Source organism: Sciurus carolinensis, chromosome 11 (assembly GCF_902686445.1).
Source record: "Sciurus carolinensis chromosome 11, mSciCar1.2, whole genome shotgun sequence".
NCBI classification, from domain to species: Eukaryota; Metazoa; Chordata; class Mammalia; order Rodentia; family Sciuridae; genus Sciurus; species Sciurus carolinensis.
The window spans coordinates 26,690,965-26,711,657 of record NC_062223.1 but is presented as its reverse complement, the minus strand read 5'-3'; the positions used below and the strand labels follow the sequence as shown (position 1 = coordinate 26,711,657).

General features: G+C 33.7%; 2 protein-coding genes and 1 non-coding gene across 3 annotated transcripts; 2 read left to right on the top strand and 1 right to left on the bottom strand.

Moving 5' to 3' along the window:
• Positions 1-351: 351 nt before the first annotated feature.
• Positions 352-1,290, top strand: LOC124959306 (olfactory receptor 4P4-like). Its single transcript, XM_047517844.1, has one exon. The coding sequence runs from the start codon at positions 352-354 to the stop codon at positions 1,288-1,290; it is 939 nt and encodes a 312-aa protein (XP_047373800.1).
• Positions 1,291-9,393: 8,103 nt separating this feature from the next.
• Positions 9,394-10,308, top strand: LOC124960069 (olfactory receptor 4P4-like). The gene has a single exon (XM_047518602.1). The coding sequence runs from the start codon at positions 9,394-9,396 to the stop codon at positions 10,306-10,308; it is 915 nt and encodes a 304-aa protein (XP_047374558.1).
• A 2,327-nt stretch (positions 10,309-12,635) lies between these two features.
• Positions 12,636-12,708, bottom strand: Trnaa-ugc (transfer RNA alanine (anticodon UGC)). The gene has a single exon. It is a non-coding gene; the product is annotated as a tRNA-Ala (tRNA).
• Positions 12,709-20,693: the final 7,985 nt, after the last annotated feature.

Genomic DNA, 20,693 nt, shown 5'->3' with positions numbered 1-20,693 from the left:
GCACTGTTCTGAAACTGTGAGCAGGCATGTCACTCCAGGACAGGACTTGCTTCCTCATGAAGCTAACCTTCCCATAACATGCAGAGGGTGACTGCACAGTTTTGTTTATGCCTTAAGCAAAACCAAACATTAAAATTATTTCCTTTCAGTATAAAATACAACCTCAATAGGATGGTAAGTTACATAGCTTGCCTAGCCATATGAACTAAATACTTAATAATATAAGGGATATGCTTAAATAAATGAAGTCATTCTATAATACTAAAGTTCATACTGAGGTAAATCAGTATTTCTCATGATGATTTGTCATTTTTTTCAGCCAAATCTATTGTGCCTGAACTTCACTGGATCATGGAAAATACCCATAACATCACAGAATTTGTACTGTTGGGACTATCCCAGAACAAGAAAATTAAAAACCTGTGTTTTCTATTGTTCTTATTTTGTTACATAGTTATTTGGATGGGAAACACACTAATAATGATTTCTATCACACGCAGTCAGCTAATGGACCAACCCATGTATTTCTTCCTTAATTATCTTGCTCTCTCAGACCTGTGCTATACCTCTACAGTGACACCCAAGCTAATCACAGACTTGCTGGCAGAAAGGAACATGATTTCCTATAATAACTGCATGGCACAGCTTTTTACCATGCACATTTTTGGTGGCATCGAGATCTTAATTCTCACGGCGATGGCCTATGACCGCTATGTGGCCATCTGCAAGCCCCTGCACTACACCAGCCTCATGAGCAGGCAGAGATGTAACACTCTGGTCACTGCTTGCTGTGCTGGGGGACTTCTGCATTCCTTGGTTCAGGGCTTCCTCATCTTCAACCTACCCTTCTGTGGCCCCAATAAAATAGACCACTATTTCTGCGATGTGTACCCTTTGCTGAAACTGGCCTGCACTGACACACACACAGTTGGAATCCTGGTGGTTGCCAATTCAGGCATGATGGGGTTGGTGACCTTTGTGGTTCTGATGCTGTCTTACTTTTTGATATTATGCACCATCAGGGCTTACCCCACAGAGAGCCGCAGCAAAGCTCTTTCCACTTGCAGTTCCCACCTAACTGTTGTGGTTTTGTTCTTCGTGCCTGTTCTCTTCATTTACATTAGACCCGCCAACACTTTTCCAGTGGACAAAGTGTTTGCTCTTTTCTACACCATCATTGCTCCCATGTTCAACCCTCTGATCTACACACTCAGAAACATGGAGATGAAGAAGGCCCTGAGGAAAGTTTGGTGCCAGAAACCGTTTTTGACTGGGAGGTATGTCATCTGAGACACACATCCGTTTCTCAGTACCTTTCCACAGGTTGATACCTGCAGTTCAGCTTTCTTGTCTTTGGTCCAGGAGTGAATCTCCAACTACTCACAACTGCCCTCATCCCTGTTGCATCTGTCCTAAAGTTTATTGACCTTGCTTTTTGTGTTTCACATCAAAAAGATTTATAAAGTACATTTTCTGTTTGTTAAAGATATTTCATATTCATTTCAGAAATTTCAAAAGCAAAAATTATGTAATAAGTTCTAAATGATACATTGTTTATATTTATAGTAATGTTTATATAGAAATGGGAAGAAATGGTTATTTAGAAATAATTTCTAAAATCATTTTAATGAGATTATTTTAAAAGTCACAAACTTTTATTAATGACAGAAACATCAAAAATGTCCCCTTTGTATTGTAATGAAAATGTGATGTTGATATAGGTTGGGTAAGCATGTAATGTACTTTGCATTTTAAACAAATGGTATAAGATTATAATAAAATATAGAGTTGAAATGGTATTGTGTTTGGAAGGCAGGATGTCTACCTACTAGCAAAAGTATGGGAAGTATGGACATACTTGTCAAAAAAATAAGTGCAGAGATATTGTGGAAACTTCACTTATTACTTGGTGTCATGAAATTGGAAACAGAATGCAAATTCTACTGTTGAAAGTTGACCCAGAGTATGCATAAATTAATTTTGTCCATTACCATCAAAATTAAAGTTATACTTTTACACTTTACTGTAGAACTCATACATCTGGATGTTCGTAGATGCCTATAGAATTAAAATATTCTTTTTAATGATCAAATGTCTTGTCTTTTTAAATTTCTGAATAAAATAAGACTTGTTTGAGTTGGAGAAGTGAATCACTGGTAGAGCGCATAGCTGCCATGCATAAGATCATGGGTTCAAATAAAAATATTATTCTAACATTGTATTGAAATGCTTAAAGTATATATTATCTAAATAAACCAAACCCAAAAAATCAAAAGCCGAATGTTTTCTCTGATATGCAGATGCTAATTCATAATGAGGGGGTAGCACTAGGGAGGAATACAATTACTTTTATTAGGTAGAGAAGAGTGAAGGGAGGGAAAGAGGTATGGGGCTAGGAAGGACAGTAGAGGGAAACAGACATTATTACTTCATGTACGTGTATGACTGCATGATTGATGTGATCCTACAACATGCACTATCAGAAAAATGTGAAATTACACTCTATTTATGTATGATTTGTCAAAATGTGTAAATGCACTCTAGTGTCATGTACAACTATTTATAACAAATTAAAAAATATTTAAAAATACAAATTATCTCAAAAACTTCAGGAAGAGTTATATTTGAGAACTTAGACTACCTGATTTACTATATATATACTACAAAGCTACAGGACTATAAATATACTATAGAGCTACAGGACTCAAAGCAATATGGTATCATCATAAATGCGGGGTGGTAGATCAATGCAAGAGGTAAGATATTTCAAAATCAGATTGATACATCTATGTTCCAAGAATTCTCAACAAAGTTCTTTAGGCAATTCAGGTGAGACAAGATCATCTGTTCAAACAATGTTGATGGAGTAACTGAGCTTTTTTATGTGGCTAAAAAGACCATTTACCTATTTCTCCTGTTTTGTATGAAAATAATAAAATGAATCCAGATACATATGTAAAATACAAATATCTAAAGTCTCTAGAATGAAGCATAAGAGAATACCTTCATGAATTTAAATTAGTCAAAGACTTCTTAAGTAGTATACCAAAAGTATCCTCAAAAAGGGAAAAAATGACTACAGAGATTTCATCAAAATTAAAATTTTTGCTGTAAGAATGAGATTGTTAATAGAATAAAAATGAATTATATATTGAATAACTCTATTTTAAAATTACATAACTGCTAAACAACTATTCAATTTACATGGACATATCACAAAACCCATCAAGAAAATGAAGATCCAACAAAAAGGAGCCAATATTTTGAACACTTAATTTACCAATAAAATATATTTTGAGAGTAAGTACACAAAAAGATCAAAAGCACCATTAAGCTTTAATGCAAATTAAAGCACTATGATCTTATTACCTACTCAGTAGAGTGCCTGAAAGTAAAACTGAACATTATGAGAGGTTGCAAGAATGTGGGGAGATCAGAATGAACAACCCCATGAAATGGAGACTTAAAATGGTAGAACTATTCTGGAGAACAATTTGGGGACTTGATTAACATATTGAGCGTACACTTCCAATAAGACCAACCAGTTTTCTTCTTCATATTTACTCAAGAAAAAGATTCATTTTTTCTGGAAAATATTGGTACACAAATTGTTATAGCAACTAATAAATGGGAGCCAAAATATACAATTTAAAAAATCTAACACTGGGGAAATGGCAAGCAAATTATAGCATTTTTATACAGTGGAATAAACATCAGATGTGAAAAGGAAAGTGCACTGATATTCTCAAAGATATGACCAAGCCTCAGATTATACAAGTTGGTTGAAATATAAAGCAAGTCCATTGGGAAAACAAAGAATATAAAGTATGCAAATATGCTTATAGCTCAGAAAATTCTGGAAAATGCACATTAACCCTAAGGAGCATCCTGTGTGTGTTGTGTGTGTGTGTGTGTGTGTGTGTGTGTGATGGGAAGAGATATGCACAGCTATTACCTTCTTTGTATGACTAATATAGCTTCATGGACGCTTGCTCAGTGTCAGGCATTCTGTTGAAATGACAACCGGTAACACAGTCTTCTCACATTATTCATCCTGAAGTGCTTGAATCTACAATTTCCTCATGTTACTTAATTTAAAAACCGTGGGTATAGTAATCAACTTAGAAATACCTGTGTCTTTCACCCCCAGAACACACAGATTTGTGCTTTTCCTGTGTGTTAGCCATTTGAGCTGTCACTCAAACTCCAGAAACTTGTGTTTGTATCTGCACAGTAGATTTGATAGCAATTATGCCAAAATATACATTATTGTGTGCACTAGATGTTATGATAGACTTAAAACATGCAGTATTTCTCAATAAAGTGTTATAATTATTCTATAATAGGTAAGATTTTATACTAGACAAAATATAAACATAGACTCCCTGAAATTTTACATATGTGAAAGAGATGAATAATATATGGATTTGCATATGATGGAGGGGAATTGGTGAACTGAACTTCAGTGAGCACGTTTTGGGTTGATCCTGTATAAACTGTGTGTATGAAGTGACATAGGAGACAAAATTCACAGTTATCTGTATATTGAGTGTTGATTTCTTCTGATATTTTCATTATGTTCTCAATTTTATATCATTTCTACCTTCATATGTAGAATGCTATTTTTGTTTTGTCTTTTCCTCTTCCACTCCCCAACCACATATTCCATCAACTTTAGGTTCTGTTGACCACCTGATGGCAGTTCTGATCTCACTAGCCACCACTTTTATCACCCATCTACTCTAGGTATGAAGGTTTCCCTTGAAAATTACCTATATTACCTATATTTGGGTTGTAAATGCCTGTCTTGCTAATCAGTATTACTTCATGCTATATTAAGTGATTAAAGGCAGAAAAAACTCAGAGGCACCAGGGACTTCACATTGGACGGTATCACATGGCAAAGACCTTTTCAGAAATCCTTTGAGAATTGAGAGTTTTCAAAGATATATTAATTCTTGTCACATAAGTTTATATTATGCTTTTGAACCACATTTTCTTCAAGAAAATTCATAAAATAAATTGCTCCTAGGACTTAAAATGTCATTTTCTTTGGTTGTATTCAAAATATTTTGCTTTTTGACTGAGGATACATTTCTTGCCTGCAAGATGATTAAGCAATATGTAATTTCCAATTACCATGCACACTTCAAAATTTCTAAGCATGACAAGATTCCAAACTAATTTTAGAAAATTGGCATGCATGTTTGAATTGCTGGTTGGCAAATCTTAGCATTTTATTTCAGATTTACATACAAGGAAGAATTAGACTAAATATCTCAGTCTAATAGTATCTTACTATTGAAACTGAAAACTGATGTGACCATTTCTTAGACCTGATTGTCTACAGATTATGCAACTGCTTTTGGAGATAGACTAATTCATTTCATTTAATTTCATTCTTAAGACTATAACTTTTATTATTGAATGAGAAAATTTAATTTAAAATGCTCTGATAAATTTTATTGTTAATTGAGCATTATTCATAAGCAGATTTCCAGGTGAGAATGAGAAAAGGTCATATCAGCCTAGTGAAATCTTAAAGTTGCAATGAACTTCTTAAGTCCCATTCTGGTGCTTATATATCTTCTTCCATATTCTTATCAAAGAACAACCCAGGAAATGTGGGAACATCTTCAGTGATGAATAATTTCCTTATTTTCAAGACACTTGTCTTCCTGAAATGAACTAAATTTATCTGATTCCACCAAGGTAAGTTATTATCTAGCATACCAAATGGTGATAACACTGGAAGAAAATTGGAACTCATGGTAGAAACTCAAAAGAAATGTCTTAAGTTCTAAGAAATGTCTTAGGCACAATCAAAAGTTAATGCAGAGTTTTTTGTGCAACACTGCCAAAGAAACAATATAAGAAAAAACTCAAGCTAATGACATGAAGAAATATTTTATGATAACCAAATTCTCAGAGTAATTTTAATCCTTTGAAATAATGAATTGCCAAAATTGATATTAATTCTGATCACTCTAATTAAATTTATTTTTAGATATTTTTCTTTACTGTTCTGCTTTTTCTTTTCCCCAGAACTGGGGAGGGGACTCAGGGCTTTGTACATGCTAGACAAGTGTTCTACCATTAAGCTATGTATATACATCCCCAGTTCCTTTGTTGTTCCTAAAATGGATTTGGTTGTACATGTATGTGTACATGATAATTTTAATAACTGATCACTTGAAAATATAAAAATGGAAATTAATATGTGTGGTTATAAACATGCATGTCATTATGGTTTTAATTATTTCTTGAATTCCTAAATATATTTCTTAATTATGTAATAATTTCATAATTTTATAGATCTAGAATATGAGGCTTTATGACATAGTAGGGTTACCAAATTATATGGAAAAAATGAAAATTAACTCTGCTTATATGGTTCCTTACAAAATTTTATTACTATATAGAAAAAACCTTTAATAAAATTGTTGAGAATACTGTTTGAATAGTTTCTATGTTTATACTGGGTGATCAAATTCTCTCAGAATTTTGGCAAGATTGCTCAGATTTGAGCTTCTAAGTCAATTTTAAATAACTACATACAAAGAGAAAAAAGCAAATACAGCACTTTTAACTTAATATCAAACATCTGAATCTTAAAAATGTCTGAGATAACAGTGAATCATGTACAACCATTAGAGTGGGATTCTGAATATAATAAGTTATACTCTAAATATGTATAATTTGCCAAACTGAAAATGTATAATTAAAAAAATTAATAATAGTCTGAGAATTACTGCTAAAGAAAAGCAAATTGAATCAAAACAGCTCACCATCCACTTAGTTTGATATGCATTGTTTTTGCCTCTTTTTTTGTTGTTGCCAGTATTTCAGCCATTTTTAGAGTGAATGCAAAACTTTTCTTCTTTTCACTATTATTGAGAGAACTTGGAAAACATGGACAAGACACTTACCTGTGTTAGTAGTAATAATTCTCCTCACCTGACTGAATTCACATGTATCTGTTAAGTCTGCTGACAGGGCTGATTAAAATAGTGATCCCTCATAATAGAGAATAGGCTTTTAAGAGTTGCTATGGATTGAAAACCTATAATGGTTCAGAAAGAAGACAGATCCCTGACTTAAGGGATACACTAATTGCTAAAACCGAAGGAAAGTTATTTCAAGCTGATTTTGAATAAAAATGATGAACCACATGTTTATATAACTGCAAGAAGTGTTGACATAAATATTCAGAAAGCCATGTGGGGTGTTTCGCTAATCTACTACCTGGCATATCATTTTCTACAGAGATGAGCATCCAAACTACTTTCTCTCACGGTTGTTGAACATGATAACCCACATCAATCTGTATTATTTAGTGGTCCTCAGAAATTACTTATATCCTCTTGATCTAGTCTATTTATTGAAAACCAGGGGTTTGGATATATTGAGATACATCGGTTTAGGTAGTTCAATACCTACATGTGTAACAATGATCTTTAAAGCAATTTGTCATAGATAAGTAAATCTGCAAAGGAGAATTATGACCTAATTAAGTCTCCTAAACAGAGACTCAACATAGTTTGTAATGAAGTAAGGAGAATATTGGCCATTGAAGCACTAAAGAAACTTTGCTTATGCATTGTTCATTTTTGAACACTATGAGCTGGATAAGAATTTGTGCTTTACGAAACAAAAACAGTAAAACAAATATAGATTAAGAAGTTTTCAGCAATCTATGAGTCAGAATATTAGCATGCTGGAATTTTTCTCCTTGATGAAATTAGAGTTGAATATTAAATTTAATTATTTTTTCACAGTTTGTTCATTTTTAATGCCATACCAATGATCTAGTTATCATCAAAAATATTCATAAAGACAGATTTTAAATTTTTGAATAACTAGCTGATGATCCCTTCTAGATAACTTTGCTACAAAAGCATTCTGCGTTTTTAAATAGTTATTTGAAGGACTTAGAAACAGTGGCCACATCAGAAGCAACTTAGGTAGTTAATGTTCTCTAGAGTATGCTTTCCCATTGACGGGGAATTAATTCTGCATCTGGGATGAAATAACTCCTGAGAGTGCATTCTCTCATAAATAATGACTCAACAGCACGCAAAAGATGCAAAACTGTGAATTTGTAACCACTCATTTAATGTAACAAATAAAAAAGGGAAAACTTCACTGATTGTTGACAGCAGTCTCTCTGAGAGCTACATCCCAAATCGTCTTGTATTGAACTTTGTTTTCTACATTGAATGTGAAACGCATGAAATTCCTAGGAACAGTCACAAAATATGAACAATCAATATGTGCTTGAGCATTCTACTTTATATATTCTTTACTTTTTGTGATAACAAATTTCAATTATATTTTAATTATGCAAAAAAAACATTACATGGTAGAAAAAATGAAAGAATTACTTATTATTTTCCACATTCTCAGGCAACTTACAGTCTGTGTTTTGGTATGTAGCTTTCAACTATTCTTTGCTTTTTAATATATCAGATACAACATTAGTTTTAAATGCCCAAATTGTAGTGTTTATTCCAAGACAGGGAAGATTACCCTTACCACATATTAAACAATTCAAGCTGATTTATTAAATGAATCTGATTTTCTGTGGATAAATTCACAGAAAATTGAATAAATAACTTCAAATCATCCAAACAGAAGAGAGTTGAACCAATAGATAAGGAACATATATTAAAATGTGCTAAAACTTACACTTGATATTTATACAATAAAATCATAGTAATTTTTTTCTTTGTGATCAAAGATCAATTGGTTGATTGATTGATTTTTGTTACCCAGGTGCACTCTACCTCTGAGCCATATCCTTAGACCATTTTATGTTTTTTTAAATTTAAGACAGTGGCTCACTAAGTTACTGAGGCTGGGCTTGAACTTGTGATTCTCCTTCCTTCAGCCACTAAGCTGCTGGGATTGCAGGTGTGTGACACTGTTCAGGGTGCATTTAAAATATTCTTTTATCTGGTACCAGGGATTGAACCATCAGCACTCAACCACATCCCAGCCCATTATTTTATTTTATTTTATTTTTTATTTAGAAAGAGGGTCTCATTAAGTTGCTCAGTGCCTCACTAAGTTTCTAAGACTGGCTTTGAACTTGTGATCCTCTTTCCTCAGCCTCCCAATCCACTGGAATTAAGGGAGTGCACCATGAAAGATTTCCTTAATCATTATTTGCAAAGCTAAAAATTTCATTATTCTTATGCAATGCTTTTACACAATAGGCTTCTAAATAAGAGACATAATTCTGAAATTTTAATTATATATGTCAGGAATAATTAATGTTATTGTTTATTTTTATAAATTTTATCTTATCGATATGATTCTCATAATTATTTTATTTCTTTTGTTTTCAGATATTTCACTTATGTGCTTATAATCTATACCTAACTGAAATATATGGAGACCCAGAGAAATATATCTCAATTCATTCTGTTGGGATTTTCTTATGATCAAGACATACAAATATTTTGCTTTTTTCTCTTCTTAACCTGTTATGTTGCCCTTTTGGTGGGAAACCTTCTGATCCTCATTTCCATTAAATGCAGCCCTCTTTTTCACCACCCAATGTACTATTTCCTCAGCCACCTGCCTTTTGTGGATATCTGCTTTACCTCCTGTGTGACTCCCAAATTTATCAGTGACCTACTAGTGAAAAGGAAAACCATTTCCTATGGCCACTGCATGTTACAGGTCTTTGCCATGCACTTCTTTGGAATGACAGAAGTCCTAATCCTCACAGTCATGGCCTTTGATCGTTACGTAGCCATCTGCAAACCTCTCCACTACATCATCATCATGAACAGAACGAAATGCAATTTCCTGGTTTTAGCTGCTTGGGCTGGTGGGGCTGCCCACTCCTTTCCTCAGGTTTCCATTGCAATCCTATTGCCCTTCTGTGGGCCTAATGAAATCGATCATTACTTTTGTGATATTTTTCCTTTGCTGAAAGTTGCCTGTACCGACACCTATATCACGGGTGTCCTTGTGCTTGCTAATTCAGGAGTAGTTACCTTAATGACATTTGTGGTGTTATTTATTTCTTATGTTGTGATATTATTCACATTAAGAAATCACTCTAGTGAGGGAAGACGTAAAGCCCTCTCTACATGTGGGTCTCATATCACTGTGATAGTTATATTTTTTGGACCTGCAATCTTTTCTTACCTTAGACCTCCAACCAATTTTCCTGAAGATAAAGTGTTTGCACTATTTTACACTATCATTGCTCCTATGTTCAATCCCTTAATCTACACTTTGAGAAATACTGAAATGAAAAATGCCATGAGAAAAGTCTGGTGTCAATCAACATAACTAATGAAAAAATAAATAAATAAATAAAGAGGCATTATGTGGAATCAAAGAGATTGATTCAGAGTTAGAAAATGAAAATGTCTCACAGATTAATTATGTCACCAGTAAAACTTTATCAGTGAGAAAACAGTTATTTAGAAGTTTTGAAGCAACTGATATATGAAATGATAATTCTATTGTACAAAATGCATTGGAAATTTAATCAATTTTACATAATACTGTGATAAAGGACTATATTATAAAAGTAATCTGGCCCACAGCAATTATGACACTGCTATTTGAACAGTGAATTACCAACAGCAAAAAAGAAAATTCTTAACTTAAAATTCAGATTTTTAGTACCAGAACACATAGTGAAATATCTTCGTGCAGTGGTGAAGTTAAAATGCATAAGTTAAACATCAAGTTTTAATTTATGATAGGATGTTCTCCTAAGGACCAAAGTAGAATTTGAATTGTGTGTAGTCAGAAGTTGGTAAAATAGGATCTATTTAAAGAAATTCTTAAATGTTAACTGCCCTAAATGTCCAATGGGGAAACAATGCGAAATTGTGAAAATAGTGTAAAATCACTCAGGAAACTGAAAACAAATTCATTACTGTTTTACATATTGGTTTAAGAACTTTTAAACCTGCAAAGGAAATGAAACATAAAATTGAAAAAAAAATATTATTTATTGAGTTGGGAACCCAAGATGCTTTCTAAATGTATGATAAACATGCTAGAAAAACTCAGTTTGGAGCTGACACAGACATGCAAAGAATACTGTTTTTTAAAACCAGAATTCAAAATCATGGAACAAGAGAGGTATGCCCTCTTTCTCCACTTCTATTCAACATCGTCCTTGAAACAGTAGTCAGAGCAATTAGACAGACCAAAGAAATTAAAGGGATAAAAATAGGAAAAGAACTCAAGCTGTCACTATTTGCTGATGACATTATTCTATATTTAGATGATCCAGAAAACTCCACTAGAAAACTTCTAAAAGTAATAAATGAATTCAGCAAAGTAGCAGGATATAAAATCAATACACATAAATTTAATTGCATTTCTATTCATAAGTGATGAATCCACTGAAAGAGATATTAGGAAAACCACTCTGTTCATAATTGCCTAAAAAAATAAAATGTTTAGGAATCCATCCAACAGAAGTAGTGAATGATCTCTACAACAAAAACTACAGAACGCTAAAGAAAGAAATTGAAGAAAACCATATTTGATGGAAAAATCTCCCATGTACTTGGAAGGCAGAATTAATATTATCAAAATGACCATTCTACCAAAGATGCTATACAGATTCAATGCAATTCTAGTTAAAATCCTAATGAAATTTCTCATAGAAATAGAGAAAGCAATCATGAACTTCATCTGGAAGAATAAGAAAACCGAATAGCCAAAACAATCCTGAGTAGAAAGAGTAAAGCAGGAGGTATCACAATAAGAGAACTTAAACTATACTACAGAGTGATAGTAAGAAAAATGGCATGGTATTGGCATCAAAATAGACAGGCAGACCAATGGTACAGAATAGAATACACTGAGACAAACCCACATAAATCCAGTTACCTCATAATAGACAAAGAAGCCAACGTACAATGGAAAAAAGATAGCCTGTTCAACAAATGGTGCTGGCAAACTGAAAATCCATATGCAATAAAATGAAACTAAAACTCTATCTCTCACCCTGCACAAAACTCAACTCAAAATGGATTAAGGACCTTGGAATTATACTAGAGACCATGCACCAAATAAAAGACAAAGTAGGTCCAAATCTTCATCATGTTGACTTAGGATGAGACTTCCTGAACAAGATTCCCAAAATACAAGAAATTAAAGCAAAAATCAATAAATGGGATGGACTCAAACTAAAAAGCTTTTTCTCAACGAAGGATACAATCAACAATGTGAAAAGAGAGCCTACAAAGTGGGAGAAAATCTTTTCCACACACACTTCAGATAGAGCACTAATCTCCAAAATTTATAAAGAACTTACAAAACTTTACACCCAAAATACAAAGAACCTAATCAAAAAATGGGCCAAGGAACTGGACAGACACTTTATAGAAGAAGACATACAGTTGATTAATAAATATATGTGTTCAACATCTCTAGTAATTAGAGAAAGGCAAATTAAAACAACTCTAAAATTTCAACTTACTCCAATTAGAATGGCTATTATCAAGAACCCAAACAATAATAGATGTTGGAGTGGATATGGGGGGAAAAGTCACAGTTTTACATAGCTGGTGGAGTTGCAAATTGGTGTAGCCACTCTGGAAAGCGGTGTGGAGATTGCTCAGAAAACTTGGAATGATCCACCTTTTTTGTTGTGGTGCTGGGGATTGAACCCAGGGCCCTTGCTTGCAAGGCAAGCACTCTACCAACTGAGCTATCACCCCAGGCCAATGGACCACCTTTTGACCCAGTAATCCCACTCCTCAGTTTATACCCCAAGGATTATAATTAGCATACTGTAGTAAAGCAGCACATCAATGTTTGTAGCAACTCAATTTACAATAACTATATTGTGGAACCAACCTAGATGCCCTACAACAGAGGAATGGATAAAGAAACCGTGGTATATATACACAATGGAAAATTATTCAGCCAAAAAGAAGAATAATATTATGGCATTTGCTGATAAATGGATGGAATTGGAGAATATCATGCTAATTAAAGTAAGATAATTCCAAAAAATCAAAGGCTGAATATTTTCCCTGATAAGTGGATGATGATATAAAATGGGGGTTGGAGGATGGGGTGTGAAAGAAGAATGGAGGAATTTTAGATTACATAGTGGGAAATGGGAGGGAGGAGAGTGTGGGGGTATGAAAAATGGTGAAATGAGACAGACCTAATTACCCTATGTACATGTATGATTAAGGTATGAATCTACCTTGTGCACAACCATAGAAAAGAAGAGATGTACCCCATTTGTGTACAAGGAATCAAAATACAGTCTGTTAAAATAAAAAATAATAATAAAAATTTCATGATGACAAATCATGACAATATTAAGCAATGACCAATCATCTCATTATCATGAAAAGAAGACATCTTTTTAGAGAAAGCAGAATAAAGTTTGACATGTATATGTCTACTTGCGTCTCTGATAAGTAAACAAGAAAAAAATTTTAAAAGTCATATATAAGAAAACAGAGTAATTGGCATAAGGAAGAGACTTGGTTACAAAACGATAAGAGCAGATGGTAATTCGAATATAGGAGTTTTAGAGTATAAAAGCAAAGCAAGTATTACAATCTAATCTAGAGTTTCTGTACACAGAAGAACAAAAGGAAAAATGTAATTAATTGAAGTTCTTATAGAGGAGCAGAATTGGGCAAATTATTATTTGGCAACTTCCTTTAAAACAGAAAAAGTACCAAATGTAAATTTCTCTTCTGGAAAGACATCACAAGACATTTGACCAAGTCTAAATATATGAAGTGGGTATTTTGAAAATGACATTTTTTGTTACAAGGAAATTTGTATTTCATTGTTTAGGGAAAAATAAAATTTTATTTAAATATGTTTTGGATTAAGCCACCCATAGGACTTTGTTTTAAAAACAATTCTGAAAAATAAAGCCTTTGGAAATTAATACAAGAGATGAAACAAAGATATCTACACAAAGTGTGGACATCTGGGATCAGAAGGATTCATGCTTTTCTGTCTTTCTCTCCAGGGGCACCCAGACTAATGAAGAACAGTGGTTTTTCAGAGTACATAGCTAGGAGCTTCAGCTTTCACCCTTGATTCCTGTCTTACTATGACCAAGTTGACTTAAGTTGACCTTTGGGGTTTTTAGATTTTCCATCTTGAACTCAAACTTTCGATATAGTATTATTGATAGCATATGAATTGAAAGGATAAAAAAAGTGTGTTCATGAAAGACACCTGCATTGTTCTTAAATACATGGAATCATCATTCATAGATAAAACTAAACCTTTAAGCCAAAGCGACATAGTAATTTCTGTAGCTAATTCTGGGGTGATATCCTGGTATGCAGAGAAGGAGATCTGCTGAGGTACATCAACCTGTGGAATTCACATCAACCGTACTTGTGATCCCATAGGAAGAATTTCAAAGGAGTGTCTCAAGCAACAGGGAAGCGTTTATTAGAGACAGTGAGATAAGGGCACACAGTCCACACTACAGACATAGTTTGTAATCTCTGTTCCTAGTCCTGTACCATGCGGTACTTCTAACCATTATTCCAACAATCTAACACTTATTTTTTTCCTTATATATAATTGATTTAGAAGTGTAACATCTTATTGTTTGCTTGTAGTCTATGGAATATCACAACACAGGGACAGTGAAAAAAGACCTGGCAACCATCAATTATCAGGCTGGTCAACTAAGAGGGAAGCAGACACCTGACCTGATAGTTGTAATCACTGAATTTAAAATTATATTGTAAATTCTAAGGAATTCACTAAAAAGTCTTAAAAAGAATTATAAAATACAGCTACTAGATAAGATAAAAGGGATTATAAAATGTGTTCTATTAATATCAGAGACATCAGATTAAATCAAGTAGCAAGAATATATCAAATAACAATTATCAAGATGACATATTTTAACATAAATATATAAATATTTATTCTAAGTGTGGGTGGTCTAAATACATTAGTGAAAAGTTCAATACATGAGTATCATGAGTAAAAGTAAAGATATGAAAAATATGCCACAAACATATTAAAGAAAAAGGAGCTAAAGAAATATTAATTTCTGAAAATGCAGATTACACACATGAAAATTATCAAGGTAAAGGAGAAATATCATGAAATGTTAAAAAATTTAATTTACTTCTACTTATTAACCTCATGGTCAGTCACTATTCTGCTCTGCAGCTTCTAATAATATCTATAAGTTCTTTAGGTTTTCTACACAAAATATCATGCCCTTCTCAAATACTGTCATTTCTATTTTTTAATATATGAGGTTTCTCGTGACCCTTTGTGTGGGTTTAGGGCTTCATTACGTTAAAGAAAATGGTGATAGGAATGGGCATGTTGTCTCCATGTTTGTTTTAAAGAGGAATTTGACATATTCTCTTCAGGATAATATTTTCTGTAGGTTTACTAATAAATTCTATGGAAGTCCCCTTTTCTGTGGTTTCTGTTACTCATAGTCAATTATAATTAAAAAATATTAAAAGGAAAATTCCAGAAATAAACAATTCATAATATAAATTGTACACTGTACTGAGCAGTGTGATGGATTCTCATGTCCTCCCTCTCAGTCCAGTCCAGAGTATGAATCGCCCCTCCTCCAGGAATCCATACTGTGAATGTGCTCTCCCTATAAGTGGATGTCTTGGTTACCAGATCAACTGGCTTAGTATCACATGCTTGTGTTCAAGTAATACCTGTTTTATTTAATACTGGTCAGACAATGCTACAGTAGTGATCCTGACAATTTGGATATGCCAAAAGAAGTAGTAAAGTTATTCCTTTTTGTGAAAATGTGAAAGTTCTCAACTTAATAAAAAGGAAACAAACCATTAGCTGAGGTTACTCAGATCTAGGGTAAAATTGAATGGCCTATTTATGAATTTGTGAAAAGGAAATTGGTTATATTTTTATTGCCTCACCTTTAACTATAAAGGTTATCACCTTTATAATGTGTGACAAGAGCTTAGTTAAAATGTAAAAGTCATTAAATTTGTGTATGTATTCATAGGAAAAATGATATGTAAGGATTTGGTGCTAACTGAGCTTTCAGGCATGAACTGGGAGTCTTGGGCCATCTTCCTTCTGGAAAATGGGGACTACTATATTTTTTAGTACTAAGGAAATTCCTTCATATTATTAATATAATTTTAACTGGGATAAATCATTGACACTGTCAATGATTATTATTTAAAAATATGATTTTGATAAATCCTAAATTTTGAGTTCTGAATATTTTCAAATGTTTATTCTCAAAAGAAGACATTTCAGAAAATGTGGATTGTAGCAAAGTAAAATTTAGGATTTTAAGCTTTCATTATATTTGTGAGAAGACATTTAAGCATAGTGGGAAAAGTATGAGTGCCCCATTATGCAGACATAGTTTGATACATGTGTTCTCATATGTTCATGTATTATATTGGATTATAGTTTACTTATTGGAGAACAACATCAAGAACACAAGTAATGTATGCCTGCCTCATCAGGTCATGGAGAAGATGAAATGGGTTGATATCTGAATAATGTGTAACATGCTTAGAAAATGGTATTGTTCAATATGTGATAGCTAAACATTTTACACTAAATGCACCACATAGTTAAACACATTGCTTTTGATTTTACATTTTTATTTATTATAAATGTGATATAGTGCTAAATAAATGAAAGTCCATATCAAATGGCCCCTGAATATTTTTTACATATATTCTAATAATTCTAATGATAAATCCCACTTCTCAACGATATTAGTGTAAAGATAGTACCTTTTTTTTTTTTCTTTCAAACTTAGTTGTCAGGCCTTTGCAAACAAACCATTCTTCACTAGCACCTTTATCCAGGAATTTAAATATCAAATGGGAAGATACTCTTTAACTGAAAGTCATGTTACAAAAAAGGAGGACTTAAAATTCTTTTTTTTGAGGCTTCTTTTTATTATTAATTTCAAATTTTTATTTGTTATAATTAGTCGTACATGACAGTAGAATGCATTCATATGTTTTGATAGAATATACATAAATGGAGTGTAATCTGTCATTTTTCTGATTATACATATTGCAGGATCACATTGCTCATGCAGTCATACATGTACATGAGGTAATAATGTCTGTTTCACTCTACTATCATTCCTTCCCCCATACCTCTTCCCCTCGCTTCACTCCCCTCTACCTAATATAAAGTAACTCTATTCTTTCCTACTCCCTCTGTTATTGTGAATTATCATACACATATCAGAGAAAATCGTTGACCTTTATATTTTTGGGTTTAGCTTATTTCACTTAGCATGATATTCTCTAAAACCATCCATTTACTAGAAAATGCCAGAATTTCTTTAAAACTGAGTAATAGTCCATTTTGAGGGTTTAAAATTCTTAACTATAAAATACTTATACCATATCCATGTATATGGTTAAAGATTAAAAGAAAAGAAAGGATAAGATAGAACTGTTTGATATTTCAATATGGGGTGCACAGGATTCCTAGCACAGATTCTAATGGCAGTGCTTTGAAGCATCTTCCTCTGCATGGATCTCTATTTGCCTAACCGATGTTCAGTAAGTACAGCAGGACTGGGTCCATATGTTGAGTTCAAGATTGAAATTTAAGTCTGCACCAATGTTACGGTACATTTATAACATGATTGTGCTTTCTATAGTTTCAATCCTCTAGTTGTTCTACATTTTTGTTGCACAATTTCAATGATCTGTTATCTCTTAATTCCTTTTTTGTATTTTGCCTCCTCAGATTCCTGCACAAAAATGAAGACAAGATTTGGATATTCTCAATTTATACTTAAAGTACTTTTCTACATTGTGTTTTGAACACAGAGCAAACTTACACCCACACCAAGTTCCTTTCCTGATGTTGTAAGGGAGACAAGCTGAGATTGGGGGTCTTCATCCACCAGTTTTTGTGATCCTGCAGGAATTATTTCAAAGGAGTCACACAGGGTAACAGTTAGGAGTTCATTAGAGACAGTGAGGTAAGTGCCCAGGACTCACACTGAGCAGATCCTCATGAAGAGAATGGCACAGCTCACACAGGGTCTGGGCTTTTATGGGATTTGGGTCCCTGTGTTCTTGCCTTGACTTCTCCTGCTGCCTGAAGTGCTTTATTACACATTGTATGACCCTCAGCATTAGTGTTAGTATATTCACATGCCCAATAATCCTTTCCTCCAGTTCCCTATTTGCCGCATCTTCATATTCTGAACCTAAATAATCATGTTGAGAAAAAGTCACTGAAACTTTTACCAAATAATTCAGGGTTATTCTCTGTTCTAATTAGGAAACCTGGTTTTATAAAAAATTGAAGAGTAAATATTTGGATCTAATGAATGTCAGTGTGTTATCTCTAGGAAAATGTATGCAGATTAGAGAAGGGCAGGGACTTGCTTAAAGTTTTACAATAGTTAATAATACAGATGGAGAAAGACTATTTCTATTGAACATGGAAAACATCTGGATTTCCATTGGTTACTGGATAACATGGAATAGACATTTGGAGGGTATAATATGACCTCATAAATTGCTTAAAATCTCAGATTTTCTACATAATATCTTAAGTTTTGGTGTAATAAACTGAATCATGCTATTTCACTACTTGTTTCTTAAATATTTAACAAATGTTACTAAACATCTTTTTACAGTATTTCAGATTAATCCCTTATGTCACATACACTTGGACTTGTCACACCCTCATGGAAATGTTTTTTAAGTGTAACAGAATTTGTTTCATGGAATTGTGGGGAAATAAGCAAATAGAGTTACTGTTCTTTTCTTGTTCTTCCTTTCTTGCCTGACAGTCTTAATGGGGAACTCCATCAACTTGCAGGAATTAGCAAATAGTGAGTTGAATAATCAGTGTACTATCTTCTCTAACAACTTTCCCTTGTGATCCTTTGCTGTACCTCTATCTTGGACCTCTTACTATTCAGGAAGTTACTACTTCTACAAGAAAAAATGAAATGCCTCATTATTACCGTATAACCCAGTTCTGCACCACCCCCTTGCTCAAGTAAAAAGATATCCATTTTGTTGTCAGTGGCTTTTAACTGCTCTGTGACCTTTGTCCAGCTGCTGCACTCCAAGGTCATCATGGATAGAAGAGGTGCACAGTGTTGATTATCAGGCAGGACTAGCGGGGGAACTTCTTGGCACTGTATTGCTCTATTGCTCATGGTGCTCAGTTTCACTTTGTGTGGTCCTAATCATGTAAGTTACTACACATGTATTTGGTGCCTCTTTGGAGTGTCTGCAAAGACATTGGCTATGTTAGTATCTTGGTGATTATTTATTCAGAAATGATGGTGCTTATAATTTTTATTGTCCTTTCAACTCTGATATAAGACAAGTGTCACAGGATAGTGGGGAGCAGAAGGTTGTATCTAGACAAAAATTAAAGTCAGACATGAAAAGTCAAAGAAGAAAATTTTACTATGAGTGAGAGTAAAATGAATGTAAAGTAAGTCTGAAACAAAGAATGAGAGAGAGAGAGAGAGAATATCTCCGAGCAGAGAATGACAAAGAAAACAATGTTGCTTCCACATTTGCTGCCAATTCACATTAGTATTAAGAGCTGGGTTCCACCTTCTGCTCTCTTCATCAACCTGATGAAGACTCCTTCAAGTTTTTTGGCCCTAGTTCATCCACTCTGGAACTGTCTTGGCGACCATCCTAATGGTGGGGGAGGGGGCTTCATCTAAAAGTCAACCCTATATTAATGTGGATTCTGGGGTCAATGACTGGAGAAACTTGACCTTAGTGTGCCTGTGCTACAGAAGAAATTTTCCTTTGAAATATATTAAAAAACTTATGGCCATAAAGTCAAACTTCAATGACCTCAGTAGACCCTGTCAGGAGTTAATCCCCTTGACCTTTCCTTCTTGACATATTTCTTACTTGACTCTCTTCATTTCTCCCTATGTATTCTCAGTGTTCATGCACCTGTTATTTTTCTATAAGTTATTTGTATGTTCATTAGCCTTGAAATCAATTTAAACAAAACCTGTGACCCTACCTTATTATTGGTTTGCACTCTGCTGTTCATATTTAACTATAACCTAACACAGTGTCCTTTACAGAGAAATATAAAGCTATCTCAGCCTGTAACTCTAGTTTTCTGCTTCATCCCATGGATCTGTGGGTCATATTCTACTTGCAGGTAGTGAGAACATGTTGAGTTCTCTCATTTACACTCTGAGAAATGTGGAGATGAACACTGTCATGCAGAAGGTATAATCATGAGTGGAACATTCATAATTAAATCTAATAAGGAAATTCTGTTTCCTTTGACCCTGTGGATCCAGGAGGGTTATCATTTCAGACTTGGCAGGAGGAATATAAGATTTCTTTGGGCAATTGCATTGGAGAACCTTAGTAATGTAAGAAACAAAGAGCCAAGTTACCATTATTCAGAATCCAGTCATTAATTGGAGAAGGATGAACTAGTTTAAAGTGTGATCATTTGAACTTGAAGAACACAAGAAATTTTCTAGCAAAGCACCTCTCTGTTCATGCAAATTCCTCTCCACAATTTACATGAAATTCTATTTTTCTTGGTTAGAAAATCAAACTTTCGATTGTGCTCCGGTGTTGTCACTCTTCAGCCAGCACATTTTTCCTGTCTCTTTTTCTCCACGCGAGGGCGTGCACGAACCCCAGTTGTGGCTGCGTGGTCTGCACTTCTGCTGGTCTTGTGGCCCCCTCAGG